The 24,182-nt window shown below is 49.6% G+C and overlaps 4 protein-coding genes across 4 annotated transcripts; 2 read left to right on the top strand and 2 right to left on the bottom strand.

The window, feature by feature from the left end:
• Positions 1 to 965: 965 nt before the first annotated feature.
• On the top strand, positions 966 to 13,975 carry L3040_007498 (uncharacterized protein; the record flags this gene model as incomplete). Its single annotated transcript, XM_066154886.1, has 38 exons — positions 966 to 1,017; positions 1,107 to 1,501; positions 1,588 to 1,685; positions 1,736 to 1,948; positions 2,025 to 2,328; positions 2,442 to 3,071; positions 3,155 to 3,262; positions 3,371 to 3,430; positions 3,484 to 3,510; positions 3,619 to 3,725; positions 3,918 to 4,001; positions 4,067 to 4,122; positions 4,248 to 4,369; positions 4,436 to 4,454; positions 4,553 to 4,601; positions 4,680 to 4,803; positions 4,874 to 5,666; positions 5,786 to 6,242; positions 6,422 to 6,476; positions 6,562 to 6,713; positions 6,821 to 7,107; positions 7,177 to 7,768; positions 7,838 to 8,074; positions 8,185 to 8,375; positions 8,458 to 8,572; positions 8,659 to 8,848; positions 8,902 to 9,150; positions 9,273 to 9,439; positions 9,566 to 9,690; positions 9,769 to 9,888; positions 9,938 to 10,026; positions 10,134 to 10,391; positions 10,599 to 11,646; positions 11,765 to 12,035; positions 12,136 to 12,721; positions 12,794 to 12,997; positions 13,075 to 13,693; positions 13,761 to 13,975. 38 exons carry the CDS (start codon positions 966 to 968, stop codon positions 13,973 to 13,975), a joined length of 9,468 nt encoding a protein of 3,155 aa, XP_066010773.1.
• Positions 13,976 to 17,390: 3,415 nt separating this feature from the next.
• L3040_007499 (uncharacterized protein) lies at positions 17,391 to 17,833 on the bottom strand (the record flags this gene model as incomplete). Its single annotated transcript, XM_066154887.1, has 3 exons — positions 17,391 to 17,613; positions 17,668 to 17,685; positions 17,775 to 17,833. 3 exons carry the CDS (start codon positions 17,831 to 17,833, stop codon positions 17,391 to 17,393), a joined length of 300 nt encoding a protein of 99 aa, XP_066010774.1.
• A 1,075-nt stretch (positions 17,834 to 18,908) lies between these two features.
• L3040_007500 (uncharacterized protein) lies at positions 18,909 to 19,465 on the top strand (the record flags this gene model as incomplete). Its single annotated transcript, XM_066154888.1, has 3 exons — positions 18,909 to 18,986; positions 19,083 to 19,146; positions 19,206 to 19,465. The coding sequence occupies 3 exons, from the start codon at positions 18,909 to 18,911 to the stop codon at positions 19,463 to 19,465; spliced, it is 402 nt and encodes a 133-aa protein (XP_066010775.1).
• Positions 19,466 to 21,567: 2,102 nt separating this feature from the next.
• L3040_007501 (uncharacterized protein) lies at positions 21,568 to 23,400 on the bottom strand (the record flags this gene model as incomplete). The annotated part of the gene is made up of 2 exons (XM_066154889.1): positions 21,568 to 22,706; positions 22,905 to 23,400. 2 exons carry the CDS (start codon positions 23,398 to 23,400, stop codon positions 21,568 to 21,570), a joined length of 1,635 nt encoding a protein of 544 aa, XP_066010776.1.
• Between the last annotated feature and the right edge of the window lie 782 nt (positions 23,401 to 24,182).

A 24,182-nucleotide genomic window follows, 5' to 3' on the forward strand; every position in this document is an offset into this window, starting at 1 on the left:
TGATCAACGTGGTAGTTTGCAAAGTATATAGCACCACCCGTTTCAACAAGATAGTTTTTGAGCTCTTGAAACTCGATTCTTTCCCGCTTCAATACTAATATCTCTTCTCGATTAAGACTTTGGAATTGTCGGTCAAGTGCATTCACCTTTTCGACATTCTTGGGCTCCTTTTTTATATTGTTTTAGGTACCTCGCATATCGCTCAAGTAAGGATCATAGGGGGTGCTAAGAAAGGGCACCGTAGTAGCCAAGGACAAGAAAAAATGTCGAGACGACGACCTCTGATCGTAATCTTGTCAAGCTTTACCTACGTCAATAATTCCATCTCTCTCCATCCCAGAAATTCTCGTTCCGTATCCCTCTCTGAAACCTCCTCTTGAAGCAAAGAGCAGGGTGTTTGGTAATTGGCGTCCCCGCTGCCGATATCCTTCAGGCTGCAGCGAGCCGGATTGATATGGCAGATAGGTAGTCCAAAATCTGTATATCAACGGCTCCCATACCTCTGTTTAATTCCGTGATAAGGATGGGAGGTATTGCTGAAGAGCTATTCTAGTCCAGCTAGTTGTTGAGCCCACTGGCACTTGCTGTTTACCTCTTTAACTGTGGCACGTGATGTAAGTCGGGCTGCGAAACGGGTAGCCACAGAATCTGAATTTGAAAGATTCCTTTATTTTTTTCCTTCTGCTGCTGCTTCTCGTTCACAAATTGAACCGTTTAATCTTTCCGGTTTTCGTCTTACAGAGCTTTTAGCAACTTCTTGAACGGTCGGCTGAGTCGGTGAAAAAGACTGAGGCTGACGCTTGCTTCACCCGTAGTCCCACTCCTAATTTTTTTGGGGGGGGGAGGGGGGTCATCAAGACCACTTCTCCTCACAATAACTACAGCCAACTTTTCAACGACTAATTCCATGTACATTCTACCACAACCTACCATGTATCATTGAAGCGCCCTACAACCCGAACAACATGGCAATGCAGTCCCCGGAAGCCTGCTTCCTGGAGGCCGTGTTTAACCATGGTACATATATGCTCTTTGTTTTCTCCGAGCTGGCCTAGCTACCTCTTCTTGCAGCTTTGGATGTCAGTGCTGACCTTGCTATCTTACAGTCTCCCTTCCACCACGGCTGCCCGACAGACAAGAAGGGAATCTCGACCGAATCGACCGCGCGCTCGTCGAGCGAGTCCTTGATGCTGTTGCCGGACTATCTCCCATTCTCGCAAATAATGCATTTGAGCCTCTTCGCCGATCGCTTCAGGTCTGCAAGCACGTTAACACAGGTGGCCGTCTTGCCAAATCTTCTCTCCTCATCGCCTTCAAAGAGCTGCCAATCAACCCCACCGACTTTCTTCTTTTGCACGTGGCCGAGCAGAACGCTGCTCTGATAGTTCGTTGCCAAAAGGAAGATGAGCATGGGGAGGAGATTGTCTTTGAGGCATTCGAAGCTTCCCCTGTTTCCGAAGACGTGCTCGCCGCTGAGGGTGCGCTGCAATGGGACTTTCCGGTACGTTTTAACCCTTTTAAGTCTCCTTATACTGGCTCTCCCTATCAGCTTCCTGACTTCTCGTGACATGCTGAATCTGTGTGTAGGGAAACGCCGTTGCAATACCTCTCGATACGTTCAATGACCCAAAGTTCCAGGAAGAGCTGGCGACTTTCCTCGAGAAAGCCAGCGTCGAGTCCATCAAGTAAGTTACTAACAAGCTCTTTGTGACATGTACTTTTCTAATTGCTCTAGACGGTTTGCTGCTCGCGCCAACAAAGCTGGATCTTCGGCCTACGAGTCTCGTGGCACGGTCGATCCCTCCCTGATAACACAAATGCTCATGTCACTCCTGGCAGAGATTGGGGGCCGTCGGGTATTCCCTACGCTTTTGCGTAAACATGTTCGAGATGACGTTCTTTGGGAAAATGGATCGGAAAAGCCATGGCGGCGGTCCTCATTCTGGCTGTACGTATTTGGATAGACCATTATCGACTATTCCCGATATCTCAAGATATTCAAATGCTGACTCATCCTCACCCAGAGCGCTTCGAGTTTCAATCCATCGATATCTTTCACAGTCAGGAGATAGCGGCATCGGACGGGCTCAATACAAGTTTATGATGTGCCTGGTACTTTCGAAGCTTCTAGACGATTGTGTTGCACATATCAGTCTTGAGCTGTCCAACCATCTCAAAGCTAAGCTCTGCCGTCGCCTCGTGAAGCTTCAAGATGACAGAGATGGGTCCGTGAGTCCATTAGATACGCAATATGCCGCATTCTTCTCAGGTCTCGGTCCGGCATTGCGCCACTCTGTCAACTCCGCTACTGAAAAGATCAACGTCGCCGTAAGTACCCTCATCAACTTTTAGTCATACTGGATTCCTACATACTCTTCGTCACATGGCAACATGACCCCACCTTCATCTCTTTAAATACTTGGCACTAAAATTTATGAAAGTGGGAACGTTATACAAAGCGAATGGAGCGTCGGATCATGCCCTTGCCACAAAGAGCTCTGGACATTGACCTACGCCTCTCTCTTCGTAACAGTGGTGACTACTTGAGACAGCTTGTCTACAACAACTCATATTCACAGTATGCAGTATCTAGAACCACTTTACATCAAGGGCTCCCTCGAGATTACTCATCTTCGGCACGCGTCTCAAAATCTGGCTCGGTCTACGTCAAACGCTATTTTTCATTGTCTGAAGCCGAGATGGACATTGAAAATCAGCTGAACGATACGAATAAATCAGAATCCGACCCCAAAATCCACTGCTCGCTTCTAGCAAGAACTATTGGTAGCTACCTTGAAAAAGTTGGCGATTCGTACGATCAAAATCCCGAGCAGAAGAGTCTTATGATTCTGCATGTTATGGATCTTTGGGTAGCAATGGACTCATCGGCTACCAAGGCGTGCAGTCTCTTGAAAGACTACAGTCCAGGATTCCCGGTCGACATTTTGGATGTCTTGCATGTTGCTCGCCGTAAAGATATGTTGCGTCTCCAGAAAATAAGACAATATCTTCAAATGCGACACGGAGCCTGCAAAAGTCACAGCACCATTTTCAATGACCCGGCCAAAGGCGTATGTACCTCCACTCCTTACACTGTCACATGATTTCTGGGGACATTCCCAATATGGCCAATGCTGACCTCCCCGCTATGCAGTGCTTCGCAGAACGTTACTACGACGAGTCCGAAAGCAAATACAAAATGCAGGCCCTACATAAGCGTATCGAAGAAGATGCGGAATCCCTTCGTATGCGAAAGGAACAGGTCAGATACCTTATAGCTCACCCTACTCAAGTCGATAGCTTGCGCATCCTTGTTATCTTTGGGGGAAAAGGGGCACGATGGAATTCAGTCCGCTAACTGATAGGATAGGAATGGTGTCGAAAATCATTGGAATTCGAAGCTCTCGTTGAGCAAGCAGCTGATAGTTCGGTAAGATCCCTTTCAGTATCGCTACGAGTTACCAGCTAACAACATCTCTCCAGTGCCTCTTCACGGTTGACGAGTACCAGGTAGGTAATGAGAGTAGACGATTTGTTTTATTCTCTTCACAGTTTCTGATATCTCCGATTCTCCGAACATGATGTGTGACTTTGGCCGCTGACTCCTTGCAACAACAGGTCAAAGTACACAATGATCACCAATGCACTAAATGTTTTCTCGAACGTACGATCAAGCGATTCTCGATGTCAGGCTTCGAGTACCCATTGCCCTCGGACCCCATCCTGTGAGTATCTAATGTCTCCGAGGTAGTAATACTGCTAATTCAAATTCAAAACAGAGCCAAAGTAGTAGTCTTCGAATTGTCATGCCCAAAAGCAATCCGCTTATATCGAGACTTGACCTGGCGCATTCTGAGCACTCTCGCGTATGGCTCTGTGCCCACCTCGTCAGGGGAAATTCAGCTGACATAAGTTAGACTGACGCATTTACCCACGCCGGGCTCTAAACCGCGAGTTATGCTGAAGGAGTACTCAGAGTTGAACGAATACTCGCGCTCTATGTAAGCTTGATCTGAAGAGTCATTTATAGATACTTTTGTTTGGTTATGATACTGAACTTTTCCAGTCCCTCGGCGGACAAATTTAGTCTCGCATCAATGACAAAGTCGTGGCTGATTACACGTAAGTAAGACCGAGCAGCAGCTATTCTCCTCTTTCCAGTGCCCCGTGTGTATTCTCCTAAGGCTACTCCTGAGACTCTTGGATACGAACGTTTACTAATCTCCTGGTAACCTAGAGTAAGTTAGTTGATTTGGACAAAATTCACGAGATTATCCGGCAGATTCTGACCTGGTCATTCAGCTACTCCAAATGTCGTTTCCCAATTGGACTGGAAGAAGTCTGCAAACCTAACGGCTTGAAACTCAAGGTCAGTGCTATTTCCTCCTACTACTCCATATAATCAGAGCAGTATGTTGACTCACAAATTCCGCAGTACTACGATGAACGCCTTGGTAGGTCCATTTCTTCTCTCGCACTCTCGTATTATTCGAAGCCATTATCCGAATTCCCCTCGATGAACTGATGAAATATTTTACTGATCTTAGGACAGAATCCTGGACGGGAGGACTTAGTATGCAGAGACCAAGCTTTGCGCATCAGTAAGTGCAGGCCATCTACTCGCTGAGGGGAGGATCCCACAAGTATCTTCGCGAATTTGCTGACCAGGGACCTTAAAGTTGCCGGATGACCGTTCCTCCTGACTCGCCCTTCTCCGTTTTCAACTTCTCCTCACAGTTTGATGCTTCATCTAATGGGCCCTCGTCTTATGAGATCATTGCTAGTCAGACAAAATGTCCTTCTGTAAGTATTGTGGGCGCTTACTTTGCATCCCAAGGACTCTTTAGAGCATTTCTGACTCTGGTTTTCTCAGGGCTTGAACGTCCACGAATTTCTCTCGTTCCAAACTTTGTTTGCTGGAAGAACTCGTCGATGGCTTCAGCTACTCATTGAGCTTGGATCGTCCAACATTAATTTCAGTACCGAGGGAGCAACATCACTGATCTCTTACCTAGCCTTACAAGCTGGAGGTGAAGAGCAAGGGAGTTTTCTGGGCACAATTCATGGTGTCTTTGAGGATGCAGCTTTCTGCAATCGATTGCTGGAACAACTGGACCAACGCATAGATTCTATTTCAACAAACTGGAGAGATACAAATTGTATGGAGTCACTCATCACCATCGGACTCCGCTTATTCGAACTTGGGACCGCGTCCATGGAGGCTGCAGTCATGTTCCTTGAAAAGGCACGTCTTATCACCACCGCCTGGATGTCTACACTACAGACCGAAAGCAGACTAGCCACAGATGCAGAAACAGTTCGACGATATTCAAAATACGCACTTTTGGCCGCGTTGCTATGTAGAAGAACCTTTTGCATATATCTCAATCCACGAGCAACGCTCGACCCGGCTGCCCTCAAGTGTTTCTTCGAAAGTTCGATCGTCGTCCAAGATAATATGGGAATTGATCCGCCTTCGTTGCCTTTACCCGTTCGGCATGCCTTGATTCGAGATATCAAAGCCACTTCTGAACTGCGACACCTGTTGCGGTCTTCGGTCGATGAAAATCAGGACAGCCTGATCAAAGCACTTTCCAGTGTTTTTCCAGGTGCCGGCGGTTATCAGGACCAAAAACCAGCTAGCTTTCGATTCCTTCCAGAGCCAAGTCAGTTGAATCCTTTTATTTTGCAACGACTCAGAAAGCGAGCACGCTATTTTTTGTCGCCTTGCCCCGAATCTTGTGGTATTTTAAGGTGATATACTGACTGACAAATGGAATAATAGATGAGTGGTGGGTCAAAATTAAACACGAATCCTCTATTCTTACTCAAGCACAGGTCGTCCACTTCAATCTTTTGGAAGGTCACTTGTTGGTAATGGGAAAGCCAGTTGGGAAACTGCCGCAAGAGTGGAAGGACTCTGCGGTGATCCAAACACTGTTCCGCGACCAAGACTTGCAGACATTCTCATCGCCACTGCCTGGCATGACTTACATGCTGCTTCGAAACCCCGTATATGGCTGCGAGGTTCACCTTGGGATTCGAGATGGCACCTATATCGTGCGGACGCGGATGGGCGATGCTGTGTCGGAATATATCCCCAAAGAGATTTTTGGCGACGCTCAGGATTTCGACCTTCCCGCAGAATTGGTAGACGATTCTTTTCACTGGCTTGACCTTCGGACCGGCATGCTTGAGATTAGAGCCTCCGCTACGCCATGGAAGCAAAAGTTAAACAACTGGTACCTCAATACTAAAACATCTCAAGCAACTCGTGGAAAATGGGCTCTTGTTGATCCACGTGGTAGACTATTTCCCTTGTCAGTATTAAAAAAGTCCATTATTTGTTTCCTAATTCCCCAGGACCTTCTGGCGACCAGCTTTGCTCCCAGGGGAACTTGCTGATGTTTATGTTACGTAGGATTGCGGACCAATTCTTATATTTCGAAGACCGTCGACACCTAACGGTCACTCAGGTATGCATTGAATATCCATATCGTATTCTGTTTGGTCAATTCGCAAGAGAATTTGTCAATGGCTAATGACTCGGTGGGAACATAGCCACTGCCTGTTGGTGGTAGATTGACTGTGAATCTACGCCGCCTTGATTTGCTGTTCTACGTAAATGCCAGGAGCCGTCTTGAATGCCCACAGCTGCATTCTGAGATTGACCTTAACCAAGACTGTGGGACATTGTATGGATTGAGTTCGAAGTAAGTACCGCCTAAGCTCTATCATATTTCCAGTGTCTTAGGGTCTGTCCGGCCCCAAAATTTGCGACTTCAAGTCTCACTATTGCATTGAGTTGACGAATTTTAAGGTTAGTTTTGAAGGAGATTGGGAAGACTCAACACCCGGCAGGATACATAGTACCGATCCCACTCCAGCAAAGAAGCGTTCTCGTGCCAATGGGGCAGATCACCAAACAAAGAGCCGGTCCACACGTCAAGATCATCATCCAAAATAATGGTGATTACGTGCGTCTCCTAGTCAACGAAACCCTGGGCCGTCTCGACTGTGCTGCGGAACCACTACTTCTATACCTGAAAGCTATGTATCATGCTTACACGTCTTTTTTCATTCCTGATCCTCTTACTGGCCGAACAGGTAAATTTCAGCATTCTCGTCACGCGCTGTAGATTCGTAAAATCAGAACTATTGCTGACTGATTGATAGGCACGGAGGAAGCATTGCATTGTTTGAGATCCGGTTACTGCCAACCTTGGTCTCCATTATCCTTTGGCTCGTACAATGTATTAACAATGATCTCGAAGCTTACTCCACACAGAGACTACTACCCCTCTGACCTCAAGGTAATGCAAAAAGTGCATTGGGACGACACCCTGACCGTCACTATCCAGAACGATTTCTATCAAGCAATCGTTGGAAGTATCTTGAAAATATCTCATCAATTGTCGATGTTCAAGACAAATGCGACTGATTATCCCCCTCTTGATCCCGCTGGGTCGTCTCACTTGATTCTCCGTAGTAGATTGAGAAGACAGCTCTACCAACGCCCCATGGACGCCGACGATACCAAAGGCATTCCTGCGCAACCATATAGCTCCAGAGATCTCATACTTGCCACTGGAGGTAGGAAAAATGTCATAGAGTGTACGAACCTCATTCTCTCGTGGCCTACATCTTTCGAAACAACTAAGGATCTTTCTGGATTGATACAAGCCTGGCCCAGCTTTCGAGGTTTCAATGGAAGTTTCAGCCATGCCCTGCTCTCTGACGTTCTCGATGTTCAAATGGAATCCGACTGGTAATCATTCTTTCAGCGAGACATTATTGTTCGGACAGGCATGTAACAAATAACTAACTATAAAAACAGGGGACCTTTAGCCAATATGTGCCTATTGTCAAGCAAGGATGATCTGTACCGACTGATATTCTTGCTCGGTACGATTTCCTTCCGCTCCGATGCAAACATGGATGCAATCCGCACCCTGATTGCTTTTGCCGTGTTTACGGATCTGAAGTCTATCAGCACACCGCAGTGGCCCATGTACGCCCAATTCAAAAACACTTATACGCCGAGAGTTGGTAGTACCACAAATTTATTCAAGTCGTACGTATAGGGAAGCCTTCAGTTCTATGACCTGATTATCTTGAAATCGGTGTAGATTTCTATCGTCCTTAGTATACTCCGAAATCGATCACTAACCTCTTCTGACTTAGATGCTTGGTCCCGTACGAGCGTGGAGATACTTTGGGAATCGTTATGGGTTGCAAATTACGCAAGAAACACGACAAAGCTGAGCAAGCTCATAAGCGGCAACAAGAGAGAGACGCCACAACGTTAGCTGAATTTCTTCTCAAACAATGGCCATGTGTGGAGCCGACCGTTGCAGGCTTTGATACACCTATCTGTAAGCGGCAACCATGATCGAATCCAGCTCTTGATTATATCATCCTATGTCACGAATCTACGCTGACTTATCAATCATGTAGTGGTTGATATTCAACAAGCACTCGAGGTCATTCGTCCGGAGTGGCTGCGTCTCTACCAGAATCTAGATCTTGCTGATTACCTTGCCCGGGTGCAAATTGTCTTGGACAAACACAGGTCAGCATATCCCTACTCTCTTTGGATCAGTGCTCTATGATCCGTAGGCGCTTTGGGAAGCGAAGTCATACTAACTCACCACAAAGTGCCAAGCGTGAGGCGTCTATTTCGCCATTCGTGGAAGTTGTCGAACAAGAAGTCTATCCAACTCGAGTTTATGACCATGGATTAGTACCTAATTTGGGGCAAATGTTTCAGATGACACTGAGTGTGCCCAAACTCAATATGCCTTTGATCGAAATCCCGCCTCTGGTTCCCGTAGAGTCCCGACTTCAGGTGAGTCTAGACCTCATAAATGTCAGAATGATGCCAGCTAACCTCTTCCATAGCTGCCATACTTAGCAGAGTCTGTAAAGCCCTGTGATGAAATGAAACAGCTCCACCGAATCATTGAGATCGCCGTTCATTCAAAATCCGTCTTTGAGCGACAATACGGAGAGGACTTGGCTCGAAGTCTGAATGCATTGCAGAAGCACAATCAGAATGCTCCTAAGCAGCGGCAAGGAAAAGTTGACAAGAATTTGCTCGGTGTAGCGATTGCCAGAACAAAATTGTTGGTCCGGCATAGACTTCGACACGTACGTATTGTGGGGGCCCGTTTCTTTCCTATATCAAATGTCTCAGGATATTTCACAGATATATCTCAACCTCTTCTACAGATATTCCTATGGCGGCAATGGCTGACTTTTCTGTTATGTAGATCCAAGAAATACTAGTAGATAACCAATCCGCCAAGGCCTGCTGGTTGAAACAAGGCTATCTATGGCCGTCCACACACCCCGTGTCAACTCTAGAAACTCTGCGATCTGTGTCGAATCTCGCCCTTCCGGATAAAGTGCGCAGTGTCATCATCGGATACGCTCTATCGTAGGTAGCGGCGAAGCCCATTTTCACGTTTCTTATTCTTGGACATCTGTCAATTGTCCCATCCTCTTTGTAGCCTGTCCCGAAACCACCTGGATAGGAAGTTACTAACTCGCCCGTTTTCGACAGGATTACTTCCCTGCAAAGACTGCACCGACTGGAAGAGGCTATTCTCAAGGAAAACATGCAGCGCCTCCGAGAAGAGGAGCAGAACGAGGGCCATACCAATTGGAACCCCGCGGAGCATCCAGACTGTACGTGCCCTATATCCAGACAATCCCTCGGACATTCCAACGGCCACCTTTAGAACAAATGTTAATTCCAGTCACTAGGGCTCTTATTGGAGATTGATTGTAATGTGCTCATCCGTCCAGGTCAGGTGGACGTAGCGTTTGCCACAATCTCTCCCGCTACCAACTCGAATTCAGTTCTTCAAATGAACATGGGCCAGGGTAATGATAGCCGGATCCCGATAACTTGTTGATGCTGACACCACAGCAGGAAAGACGGCTTGCATTATTCCTATGACTGCCGCTGTTTTGGCGAACGGAACTAATATCTTGCGAGTCATTGTTCCAAAGCCTCTGCTGGTACGACGCGTTCCGTTATATTTCTGTCGCTCCTTTAAACAGGATCTTAGAATTTGCCCTCTCTTCTTTCCAACATTTCCGAGTCCAGATACTAACTATTTGAACAGCTACAAACAGCTCAGCTTCTGCATGCTAGATTGGGCGGCCTGGTTGGTCGAGAGCTACGACACATCCCATTTTCTCGCAAGACTCCAACCAATGCAGCTACGATAAAAGCATTCTTGGACATACACAAGGATATGCAACAGTCATCCGGTGTTATTATTGCTTTGCCTGAACACTTATTATCTTTCCTGTTGTCAGGAATACAGCGACTGTCCGATGGGCGTAACCAGGAGGCAACATACATGATCAAGGTGCAAAATGTAAGTAAAACTTGGCAGCAGCCCACTCCCACACCCACTGTCTCGCGATTAATCGGCCCCCGATCAACTTGCCTGTGAAGTGAAAGAAAAATGACGCTGACTTGGCGCACAATTTAGTGGCTTTTACGACGAACTCGAGACGTAATTGATGAGTGCGATAGTATTCTTGCGCTTCGTACACAACTAATATATCCATCTGGGTCGCAGAAGGTGGTCGATGGTCACCCTCTTCGGTGGGAGGTAGCTGAGGTTCTGCTTAGCCTGGTTGACGGGCACCTCTACAACCTGCAAGTGACTTTCCCTCGAAGTATAGAAGTTGTTCGGAGAGACAAGGGTGGATTTCCGGCTATCTTCTTCCTCCGCAAGGATGTGGAAGTTGCATTGATCGAAAGACTTGTCGACGACATATACCGTGGCCGAACCTCAATTTTCCCCTCGGACTGTACAAAGTCAGATCGTCTCATAATCAAGCAATTCATCTCCGAGGGAAAGATCTCTGAGAAGACATCGGAACAGGTCAGCAAGATGTTCAACGACAAGCCGGCTTACCGAAACGCCATTTATCTCCTGAGAGGACTTCTGGTTCATCGAATCTTACTCATGACTCTAAAGAGACGCTGGAATGTTCAGTATGGACTCCACCCTGATAGAGATCCCATTGCGGTTCCGTATCATGCCAAAGGAACGCCCAGCGAGCAGGCAGAGTGGGGTCACCCCGATGTCGCAATCCTCTTTACCTGCCTTGCCTTTTACTACGATGGCCTAACTGTTGCTCACCTCCGCCAGGCGCTCGAGCATGTGCTGAAGTCCGACGATCCTACTCAGGCTTACGATAGGTTCTCCCAGACAACAGACCTCCCCGATTCCCTCAGAGACTGGAACTCTATCAACCTCGATGATGAAGTACAGCTCACCGAGATCTGGCGACATGTTCGCTTCAACGTCGTGGTTGTTGACTATTTCCTGAATAATTTCGTCTTCCCTCGACATGCGAAGCAATTCCAAGTGAAGCTCCAGGCATCTGGATGGGATATCCCTCTATTCTCAGCCAAGGCTCAAGAAAATTCTTTGGATAGGAATGAGCAAAAAACAAAGAAATCAAGCAGCCAATTGACGACGGGATTTAGTGGGACTAATGATGGGAAAGGAATGCTTCCCCTTACAATTAGACAGCAAGATCTCCAGGGTACATCTCATACGAATGCGGAGGTGTTGACGTACTTACTTGCCTCTCGAAACAGAGAATACATCCAAGGTCAGTGTACTCCACCCCCTTTTCTCTATATCTCTAGCAGATGGAAGCCCGAGCTTTTCTGGTGTTCCCTCGATCTCCGAAACATTCGGTAAGTGATATACTAACTGGCCGAACATAGCCGCCGACAGAGACGGAAAGCACATCTCTGAGTATCGTCTTCTTGAGAAGATTGCAGACGCTCGCATCCGCGTCTTGATAGATGCTGGCGCTCAAATATTGGAGATGGACAACTCCACCCTGGCCAAGGCCTGGCTTGAAATCGTCCCTAAGGCAGCTGCCGCCGTGTTTTTCGATACCACCAGCAAACCGCAGGTAATTTATAGAAACAAGACAGGCCGCCCGATCCCACTCCTAGCGACACCATTTGCGGATGACTTGAGCGAGTGTTTGTAAGTAGAGGACGGTTTCATTGCCCTTTTAAGTTCCCAACTAGTCTGGCGATTTTCAGCTGCCTATTCTGCCAGTGATGAAGCATTACTGACTTGCCAGGGTCTACATCGACCAAGCTCATACTCGAGGAACAGATCTAAAGTTGCCAATACATGCCCGAGGTGCACTGACGCTAGGCTTGGGTCAAACCAAGGATCATACGGTCCAGGCTGCCATGAGATTACGCCAATTAGGAACTACGCAGTCGATCGCGTTCTTTGCGCCACCGGAAGTCACTCACAGCATTCTTGATCTCAGTGATAAGCAGCCCGGGGATAGGCTTGATTCCTTCGATGTTGTGCGTTGGCTCCTCGAGCAGACGTGTCGCGGTATGGAGCAATTGCAACCTTTGTACTTCTCCCAGGGTGCCGATTTCTGTAAGAGAACTCAAGCTGCCTTGGATTACCCAGACCATCTGAAGAACCCAGACCAGCGTGAGAAGTATCTTGGCTGCCTTCAGCAGATCGAACAGCAAACACTGGAGCAACTTTACGGATACACGGGTATGGGAAAGTCTTCAGTGTCACTCGACAAGCTCTCGCCTGGAGTCAAGACATTCATGAAAGAACTCAGGTCCAAGAGAAGAGGGTTTCAAGACACTGGCGATGCCGTTCATGGATCTGCCCTGCAAGAGGTTGAGCAGGAGGTTGGTCTTTCCTTCCTTACACAAAAAATGTCCCCCTGAAATACTGGTTACCTCTACTAAGCCAAATCACAGCGCGAGGTTGCCTACGAGATTGAAGCTGTACGAGAAGTGCAAAAGCAGACCCATTACCCGGCTATGGATTTCCCTGGTTTGCACGGAGACATCACGAGCTTTGCGAGGTCTGGTAGGAAGATTGGAGGGACTTGTGCTTACGAACTGGCTTTTACGGCAATTCGGAGATTCTCCGTGGGCAAGAAATTCAGAGTCGATAGTGATGTGAGTACATGCGACTACATGGCACCCATCCTGCGATATGGGATCCATCACAGATAGCACGCTAATAATTCGATTAGGAAACATCCCGAAAATTATACGTTTCGGCTGAGTTCATGAAGACTGTGCACACAAAATCTGGTGGTGCAGCATATGATAACTTCCAGCGAGATGTTCATTGGGTTCTGTGGAGTCCGACGGCAGATATTGCGATGGTTGTCATACCCGAGGAAGCAGAAATCCTACTTCGAATTGTGAAGGAGCCTGACTCTGCAGCCCATCTGCTAGTCTACGCTGCTCCCGTCACCCGCAAGATGCTCCACTTCAACGACTTCAAGTACTTTGCTACTCCAGCTCTCCCGTCAGCTTGGGAGCCCCCGTCTTGGCTCTGCACGGAGCTGGGGATATTCTCTGGGCGATTATACTTTGAATATTCGGAATACAGCTCCATTCTCTCCTTCCTCGGGGTGCGGGAGAGCAATAGCAGAATCAAGGAGGAGGAGGAGGAGGATGCTGATGCTGATGCTGATGCTGATGCTGATGCTGATGTTTGCGCGAATGACGTTGTCCGGATCGAAGGAAGCAGGGAATCTGCTGCGGAACCGAAGCCTCGAGTCTTCGCTCGAAAGCCCCTCATGTTCCTTCACGAATGGCTGGCTCTGCGACGCAAGGGCCAAGATTTCTCAGAGACGCCCATGGGTACGTCACTCGGGGCTCTCTCACCTTCTCGTGCCACGCTTTGACTAACTGCTGACTACCCTCGCAGGATTCGTCTGCCAGGGCAAGCAGCTACTCGCGTCTCACTCGTTCTTCAGTCGACGAGACCACAGCGCCGGCAAGAGAGCATTGACCGTCAAGACTAGAGCCGTCGTTGACGACGACGAGGATGATGACGACGATGACCATGAGGTGTACGATGTAGCTTTCTATGGCCCGGTGCGGGAGGAGGATGACACTTTTGATTACGCTACGCTGAAGTAAGAGGAGATTGAAGCCGGAGGACGCATGACTGAGAACGGAAACGGCGAGTCGATGCAGGTCTGACGAGATAGGATAGAACAATGTACAGATATTGCTTGTAATCTCCATCACGTCTTCACAAGGCCAGAACGCTAGTTTGGAGCGTGCGTCTCCCTACGCGAATCCCTCTATCTCGCGCCCCACGGGAGAGTCCATTTTCATTCCATTCCATTCCAACTCTCTTCCTTCCCATCATCGGTGTAGAGAAAAAGGCGAAACAAGGCGGGCTAAAGCGGGCATGAAGGCAAACGCTCATCCTCACAATCGGGATGAGCAGACGGATAAGGGCGGAATTATGTAGGACCCCATCCGGCGGATGTGGATTCCACTTTCCTCGGTCGAGACCCCGCGACGCCGGTGTCCCAAATTCAAGGCTATGCAATAGGGACACACAATTCAGTACTCGGCCATCTCCAGAGACCCGCCCCCGCAGGTCCGTCCTCGCAATCCAACTTCACCTGCCATGGATGTGGACGACACTCCGGAAGCATCCGACCGTCAATGGGCCTCGCATGGTCTTCAGCAAAGGTAAAGATGCGGCTTTGGACCTGCTGTCCCAGCTGCTGCTCCTGCCATTTTCCAATCTCGGGCCGACGCCGTAGTTTTAGGTGCAAAGCATCTAGGAAGGCGTCTCGACTTTAGAAAAAGGGGGTTTTTTTTTTTCTTTTCTTCTCTTCTCTTCTCTTCTCTTCTCTTCTCTTCTCTTTTCTTTTCTTTTCTTTTCCTTTTTCGTTTTTCTCAGAAGAAGGTACACCGATTTCTCAAAACCCAAACCGGGTTCGCCCGTAGCTTCGCATTCAAACATGCCGAGACAAGGCGAAGATTTTTCCAAAGCAGAACAGCACCACGGAAGTCAATGCATGAGAAGAAAGTCTCTGGTCGATGGGGTCGACAAGCCTCCAGGCAGAGATGCAGAGATGCTCCAACCGGCCTCTGGCAGAGGGGGTGGAACGACCTTAATCGAGAATCGTGCACATCATCGTGCGAGACGCGACGATCCGGGACGGGAAACGGCACGCCCCGCGCGGCGCCAGTCAGTGGTTCCCCGCGGATCCCGGCATCGACTCTGCCATGATGAAGTCAGTCCTGGACCGAGCCGCAGTCTCCTGCGCTGTGCTTGGCGGAGAAGCGGTCCCGCGAAAACAGCGCGTCTCGTGTTCCGCAGAAGCGACTCCGAGATAGTGACGGTGAGACTGTAGCACGCTCGCCTCGCCACGCAGAAACAGGCAGTGCCGAAAAGCCTCCGCTGTTCCGCGCTGGCGAGGCTTTGGTATCCTGTACTGCGTGTCGAGAGCGAGGATGGGATCGAAATTCAGGCCGGTGGTGTTGTATTCTCGTACAGTATTGATCCTTGACTTGGAGATTGCTGAGCCCGTGTCGTGGCCTTAGGCCACCAGGCCACCAGGCCACCAGGCTACTACAGGTGGCACAGACCACTTGGGAGGGGTATGGTACCGGTATAGCAGGCTCACGTTGCTCTGCGCTTCCTACTAGTAGAAATAACAACTACCTTGCTCACCATCATCATTAGGTATCCTCTATGGTCTGCCCGTCGAATACTATTTCAGGCCTCTGCTCGTGCGCATGCGCATGTCAAATACTACTACGTAGTAAGAGCACCGCTGCAGCTTAAAAAATCAGAATATACCGGTAATTCCGCGACGGGGACGTAAAGCTTAGCGATACCGTATCCCAAAGATGTTTTCGTTTCGCACGCGAAAACTCACTGCCCCACTTATGCCAGGGCGATGCGTAGTACCGGTAGTACTTACTAAGTTAGCCGAGCATCTACCTACTTCAGCGCGAACCTAGACCTAGCTAACCGTCCAACGGTTGCCGTGCTTCGCACCTCTTCCCGGAAGGTGCCAGAGCTCGATACTTTCCTCGAGAAAGGCGGTCGACTCAACCGTGCTATTCTCTCGGGTCCAGCGCAGAAGCCATATTATATTATCGAAGAATGCATTTCTCTCACATGACCTCTGTTTCATTCTCCATCTCTTGCTTCTGTAAATATTTGTCATCGTGATTTCCTTCGCAGGAACCACCCCGGGTCCCGAACAGGGCTGACTGTACGGAAATGTTCGGCACGTACGTACGGTAGTACGTCCCCGTCGGCTATTGCAACAACCAAGCTCCGATCTTTTTCATCGGCACTCGATACGAGATTCGCATATACTACTATCCCCCCCCCTTGCCCTAAACCAAAGGCGAACCCACGTGGTGCGAGCACATACTACATACAGACCTGAAAGCCGACCGCTTACCAAACGTAGCAAAGTACCGTAACGTGTCGATTGATCTTCTACGACTGTGAGTCCTCCGCGTGCATCCATTACCGTATTGCTTGATAAGGTATCCATTTCATCAGGGATCACCCACCCAAGGAAACGATGAATGCTCGAGGGGCGGGGCTGCTTCCTAAGCATTAGGGTAGGGTAGGGTAGGGTTACAGTACTACAGTACGTACTGTACAACCCCCTGGTAAACCCCTAGAAGAAAAGAAAAAAAATATAAACTTTTCGGCTCTTATTCAGGGAAGGGGGATACCGGTACCGTAGTACAGTAAGATCCGAGCGCGCCTCCTGCGCGTGCGCCGCACAAGGCGTCGGCACCTTCTCCAGGCCAGTTTTCACCCCCGTGTACCTTAGGCATTGTATTCTCGCTACCGTTTGACGTACGGGCTCGCCCCAGACGAACGCCCCTTCACCGTTGCGATGCGCGTGCGTGAACCGGTTCTCGCGTATCACATCGGGTACGTCGACGGAGAGAAAGAAGCATGCACAGCGTACGAACAATGGAGCTGGTTCGAGGACTGGCCGAGGTAGGTAGGTATCTTGCCTTTCGCATCTGATCCTGATCCTCGTCGTGGACGCGAGAATCATTTTCGGCAGTCGAAGCGTGATGGGTGGGTGGATGGATGGATGGACTGCCTCGATTCCACATGAGCGTCGCGTTGGGAGAGGCTCGGGACGGCCCTTGGCTTCGTTGTCTGCCGTGGTCGCTCGGTGGATCGGCGTGGCGAGTTCTCGTGGGTGTTAGAGCGGCTATGGTTTTAACGTGCGTTGTGCTTACCTAGGTACCTATACTTATCGCTTCGCGACTTTGGTACATATCGTGTAAATCTCTTTCCCGCGAGGGGACATGTACTAGATGCACTATTCCGCTTTCTATCAAGCGCTCCGAGCTTTCCAAACACATGTGAAACGTGTTCGTTCTACCTCGGGGGGGGGGAGGGGCAGATAGAGAGAGAAGAGCTCTTGCAAAGGAGTCTTGGGAAAGCGGAGAGTAGATCGGGGGGAGCCAACCCCTCTGAGCGTCACGATTATGTGGAATGGAAGCATGTATGTTGCCCAAGGGGATCAGCTCCACCAAGTGCCTAAAGCAGGTGCGCGCTATCGGCGTCATAGGCACTCGAGACAATGGATGCCATACTTTTGTTCGGATACCATGGAAGAATCACCAAGAGAGCGCTGGGATCGAGAATGAGACTGGCAACCTGATGTATTGATACCTGACCAAATTTACATGGCACGCCATTCCGCCTCGCACCTCGAGCGGCTCCTTCGCCATTGCCCTCAACCCGGTAACCGGTAATGGCACTGTGGTGCCGTTAGTCAGAACACCATCTCTTTTCGGAAGGACATTGTACGTACGCAGCTGTAGTAGCAACTCTATAAAGCCCCAGCCAGTAATGTCAGTAACGGTTCTCAATCCATCCTGTATGCGGGCAGGATGATCGGCTGGGAAGAAGTATACGTACCCCATCGTAACATCCGCCATCGAGACATTGATCGCCCTGGAGGGGACACCGGTTAACATGTTGTCCTCTTCCGCTCTCGGGTAGGCACCCGAAGGTTCCGTGTGGAAAGCACACCGGTGCGCCGCAGGGTCAAAGGGGACAGGGGCTAATTACACCACATGGGTCCGCGTGATCAGAGCAGTATTCGGACTGAGATCGACGTTAGTCTCTCGGGTCGTGCGCATATGGTTTTCCAGGTTGGGAGGTTGGGAGGCAACTTACCGCCGGGCTGATAGTCCTGCATGACACTTGACGCTTCTCTAAGCTGGTGACGGATGCGTTGTACGCTGGAGCTGCAAGGCAGGGGGCGAGCGTCGCGAGTGTGACGGCGAGTAGAGTGAGCTTCATTTTGGGTGTCAGGATGGGTTGACGAAGAGGGACTGGAGAGGGGACGGAGAGGGCGGGAGGGAATAGGTCGTGTTTATAACACAATCGGCTCAACCGGCTCAACCGGCTTCGTACTCGAAAGAGGGCATATCTTTGCTGTATTCATCTGTATCATAAGAATACCCAGCTTCGGCATCCCCACCCACACGGAGCCCTACAACTACTGCGTACAATTACTGTACGTAGTAGATGAATACCTAAGAGCTGGAGCTCCAACCTGGATCGATGGCTGAGGGTGTCGATCGCACCAATGATCTGTCAGCTTTCAGCCTCTAAATCCCCTACTCCTTGGAGTTGACTTAAGGGATATAGGTGTCGAGAGCTGACCAGGAGCGGACCTTCGAAGTTTCAGAATGCATTGGAATAATGAAGCGCGGCATATACCCCGCCCTCTGAAGCCCTCTGAATACAAGCCGGACCCAATTCAGCCCCATAGATCGTCGAGCGGCGGACAACTCTATTGCACAGACTAGATACGTGTCTAAAAATACCTCTTCAAGGCTGAACCGTCATACAACTTCATTGGTTCAGGCCCTGGTAAGAGCCCCTTGTGGACCCCGAGCCGAAAACGCCCCTCAAAAACCCTAACGTTATTCAGTGGGGCTTTCTCGGCTGACGCCTGGTATGCGTAATACATAAACTTCCTCAGCTTCTCCCCTTTGAATCGTCGAGTTCCCGCCAGTATCTTTACTGTAGCGGAGGCCGGAAATGGTTGTTCCGAGCCGGGATATCAGAACCGGGTCCAAATCCCGGTTCCGGCCCTCTATCAGCCTTACTCCCTACTCTGTACACACTAACTATTAATCTCGAATATATACGCTTCGCCGAGAATCTTCACGAGAGACCTATCGTCCAAGATCATACATACTGTGACTAGAGCAGAAGAGGTGGTTAGGCCTACACCAAGCTCTGGTCTTTGCTCTCTGCGAACGAGCCACGACATCGGGTATACCAACCCGCAATCGTTATCACGATGCGACGCTACGTGCTAACGCAGAGCGGTAGACCCAGACCCGAAAGGCGTACGCCAGCGCAACCCATCTCCAGAGATCACGCATCCAGAGATCACGCAGTGGCATGAAGAAACGCGGCTTGGGACACCCACAGATGAGCGAAACAGAGCAATCCATTCCGCCCTTGCTTCTTCCAGATCCACCGTCCTCTCAATCTCGAAATCCGTTCTCGAGCTTCATGTCGCTACTCCTTCCAGGGTCTTTCGCTTCTCTCTCTCTTTCTTTGCTGACAGAGTCCGTCTTGGGCTGTAGACGTCGCAAATACCCTGTCTTCGGGCAGATAGCTCGACTGGCTCCTCCCGTACAACTTGTGTCGTTGGTGCTGATAACGCTTTTCATCGTGGGCCAGAGTCGGACCTCACCGGGGGCCTGCTTTTTGCAAAAGACTTCCTTGGTCGTCTTGCTTTTGCCAGGGGCCGGATTCGAACCTCGCCGGGAGCCTGCGGCTTGCGTAAAACTCCTTTGGTCGTCTCTCTCTTTTGATGGGAATAGGAAAATCCCTAGGCCTTGCGGTTCTATTTGCGAGGGGGATAGGAAAATCTTTAAGCCTTGCGGTCCCATTTGCGAAAAGGATAAGAAAATCCTCAGGTCTCGCGGTTCCACTGATGAAAGAGATAAGAAAATTCTTAAGTCTTGTGGTTACATTTACGAAAGGGGTAAGAGAATCTTTAAGTCTCGCGGTTCCACTTATGAAAGAGATAAGAAAATATCTGAGTCTTATGGTTAAATTTTCGAAAAGGATAAGAGAATCCTTAGGTCTCGCGGCTCCACTTGTGACAGAGATAAGAAGATCCTAAGGTCTAGCGGTTCCATTTTCGAAAGGGATAGGAGAATTCCTAAACCTTGCGATTCCACTCGCAAAAGAGAGTAGAGAACCCCCAGGTCCTGCGGTTCCACTTGCAATCGAATATTTCCCCCTCGAGACAGACCCTCCCAGACCCATCGCAGTTATCGCCGTGCTCCTAACATGGTGCTGGTACCCAAGTCCCGGCAAAGGTTCCGGGAACATAGCCAAAACGCGCCTCCCAAGATCTATATTGACGATGAAACTGTAGTCCTCTTCGTAGTCAAAGTTCACTTGCAGCCCTTGTGTTAGCCACTCCGTCCTTCGCCCTTGATTGTGTATAAGAAATGGTCGATGTTGCGCTCGACGAGATTCGAGCGCCAGCTGAAGACTTCCAGCTGCCTGTGAATTCTGAGTCGAAATACGGGATCCATGACAGTCGGTGTTAGGAGAGAGCGGAGGGGGGTAGTGATATAAGATGGCCGAATGGCGTGGGGTTAGGTATGAGCAGATATACGAAGAGGAGGCTATGGTAATGGCGAGATGGGCTCGAGATGCTTCAGATAGCATTCATCGCCGACGGGAAGGAGCATGACGTGGCGGAGGTTCCTTCCCTGTTGAGATGATCCGGTAAGTTTTGGACACAAGAGCGAACACCCTGCAGATTCTGTGAGTGGATAAGATGGTCACAACCCCCCCCCCCCCCCCCCAACACATACCATGCGCTGCCGGCAATCGAGGGACCAGAGAAGAAAGAGAAGGGGGGCAGCAGTGTGAAGAGCGTGACGGAGAGCAGACAGCACTCTCAAACCGGATCAGAGAATCAGGCTGAGACCGACAAGGCTTTGTACACTGTTTTAAGGTGATAGGGAACTTGATTAATAAAGACGGACGGCCGAACATAGATAGTGCAAGGAGGAAAGCTGAAGAAAAATACCCATGAAGTTTAAGCGATGCGAAACTCGAATTACCAAAGCAGTATCAGATGAGCAATCTTCATTTTGTTCGCCATGACAAGGTGAGAAGTAGATCTCAATCCCGAGTGAAAGTCAGACGTATTCAATCCGATAAGGCCATTCTCGACATAACATGCACTCCATCTGAACATACACTCGCATTGTTCTTCAGTTGGAGTTGGAGAGTTGGAGAGTTGGGGATGAAGGTAAATTTGGCGATGCAGATGTCGTTGGGAAAAAAAGTGGAATCAAGTGCCGAGGCTCCTCCCGCAGAGCCTCAATCTACATCTACTAAATAACGGCATGTTAATCTACTCCACGTTTTCTATTCCACAATAGTCCCACCCCCTATTATTGTAATTAACATGCTATTGTTTCCATATGGCCCAGTGATTGACTTCTAGAAAGAATTCGGGCTGGGATCTTATGCTGCCCATACATCAGAGAATATCTTGCCCTATACAATCACTCAACCTCGTATGAATGCCTTGATTTTCAGTCCTATTTGCAACAATTACGTCGCGCCCAAGATCAGACCCGCCGCCAACTCCAACCCGCCGTACCATAAACCATTTTTGCCACCCACGACCCATCAACTCCCTTAAGAGACAACTCTAGGCGTAGAGCTTCTTCTCGTAACTCTCCATATTGACACCACCCTCCACTTGAGCACTGGCAGTCCTCAGTTCGAACCTCGTGGTACCATTCGCAACACTCTCGTGCAACTCAGCCAAGCTCTTCCGCCCACAGTCTTGGAGTGAGTGCTTGAGACCGGCAGCAAGGTAAGGAACAAACTTGGTGACGGATCCACGGTGAGCGACGGCTCCAGAAACACCTTGGGCAACGAGGACGCTGTCGCCTTCGGAGAAGTAACGAGCGGTGCCGGCGTTGCTCTTCTGGCTGTCCTTGGCACCGGAACCAGCCTTCTTGTCTTGCATGGCATCGATACTACCCATGCCACGGTAAGCCTTGACGAGCTTGCCCTCGCGACTAACGAACGAGGTCCCAGGGGACTCGGTTGTACCGGCGAGCAGACCGCCCATCATGATGGTTGTAGCACCCAATGCCAATCCCTTGACGATGTGACCTACGTTCTGGATACCGCCGTCGGCCATGCAAGGCACGCCAAACTTGGCTGCAAAGCTGGCGACGTTGTAGACAGCTGCGGCTTGGGGACGGCCGACGGCCATGACTTCTTGCGTGATGCAAGCGCTGCCGCTGCCCATTCCGATGCGGAGACCGTCGACGCCGGCTGCGATGAGGGTGGCAGCCTGCTCGCGTGTCACGACATTGCCGCCAATCACATCAAGACCAGGGTACTTGTCCTTGATGTACTTGACCATCTCAACCTGGTACATGCTGTTGCCTTGACTGCTGTCCAAGATGACAATGTCCAATCCAGCATCGACCAGCTTCTGCAGACGGATCTTGTCTTCCGGTCGGGTACCAATGGCCGCAGCGCAGATCAATTGCTTCGAGTCCGGCAGCTTGGAGGCCAGCGGAAAATGCAGATTCTTGGTCAGATCCGATCGGGAGATCATGGAGATAAAGTTTCCTTGGCTGTCAACGATTGGGAGCTTGCCCTTCTTGGACTTGGCCAGGATCTTGTTGGCTTCCAGGAGGGTGGTACCAGCTGCAGCGGTGATCAGGTCGGTGACCATGACCGAGGAGACGGGCAGGTTATCCTCATCCTCGAATTGGATGTCTCGGTTGGTGACGATGCCAACGAGCTTGGATCCGAGTCTACCATTTTCTACATCCCAGTGCATCCAGTTAGCAGGTGCAAACAAAGCGAGCTGTGTTGGAAGTGGCAATTGCGTGACGCTTTATTCATAAAGATCATAATTTCTCCCCAAGACCTCGCGGTCAGTTACGGATGAACGAAAGTTATATGTATAGGTGATAATCATGGAAGTGTACATGGAATGAAGGAGAGGGAGTCTGAACTGACCAGTGACTGGAAAACCGCCAAAACCCCACTTCTCCTTCAGCGCCTTGACTTCTCCGACGGTGGTCGTTCGGCTGAGGACGACCGGGTCCAGAATGAAACCATTTTCGAATCTCTTGACCTTCTGGACCATCTCGGCCTGCGCATCAGCAGAGCAGTTGTGGTGGATGACCCCCAGGCCTCCCTGCAGAGCCATGTGTGTAGCCATTTCGTGTTCGGTGACGGTATCCATGGGCGAGGAGACAAAGGGTGTCTTGAGGGAGATGCGTTTCGTGACGGGGGAATCGAGGACGACTTCGTGGGCAGGGAAGCCAATGTAACCTGGGAGAATGAGGAAGTCATTGTAGGTCAATCCACCGTGCTTCTTGGAGTCGAGCAGCGATTGGATATCCAAACCGTCGCTCTCAGGGTAATTCTCGAGGATCTCCAGGGCCTTGGTGTGGTCCAGCAAGCCACTGGCAGAGCCAAAGTGCGACTTGACGCCGTTTGTTTGCGGCATCTTGACTGAGGAGCAAGATGAAGTAGAGTGGAATGAAGGGAACAGGGAGAGGATATTAGATAGAGGTAGTCGAAGTGTATCTCCCGAAGAGGATTTGTGTACACTTGACGGGGTGATGCCCAATTTTTGTAGGCAGAGTCGAAGAAATTTATTTTTATGGTGGGGAGATTTTGCCGGCGCTAGTCCTTCACCGACAAGCTGCAGGTGGGTCAGGTGATTGGCGTTCGCCAGAGATCTCAATCCTCAATGCAGGTTTTAACGCGGCGGAGATTGCGGTGGACTTGAATAGCATAAAGGCTTGGACATTGCTGCTCACAACTTATTCTTTTTTGATGTGATCAAGTATTTTTTGATTGAGAGCACACAACTTGCCCCCTCCGCTTAAGCCCCCTAGGCAAATCCGTGTATAGTCTCCTCAGTGAGCTTCCCCATTGCACCCCTACCATTTGTTTTTTGATAATACGCCAATAGGCATGTTTTCAGACTCAAATCATTCTTAGCTCTTCCACTTGTAGATGCGGATTTCAACAAAGCTTTGTCTAAACATACTGTCAGCTAGATTATACCCAGGCTTGGCTTATTTACACTTGGAGTGCAGCATGTTAATCGAAACAGCAACAGCTGCAATGAGTCAATAAGCCTCAGATGCAAGGGACATATACTGAGACGTAGTAGTACATCCTACGGAGATACTGACTGACGTATCACTTATTAAACTTCGTATACTTTCTCTCTTCCGCGCCGGTGCGCTGTCACAAAGTTGCTCGCTGCTTGGATGTTCC

Source organism: Drepanopeziza brunnea (assembly GCF_022702325.1).
Source record: "Drepanopeziza brunnea f. sp. 'multigermtubi' strain 214-2 chromosome Unknown ctg13, whole genome shotgun sequence".
In the NCBI taxonomy this organism is placed as follows: Eukaryota; Fungi; Ascomycota; class Leotiomycetes; order Helotiales; family Drepanopezizaceae; genus Drepanopeziza; species Drepanopeziza brunnea.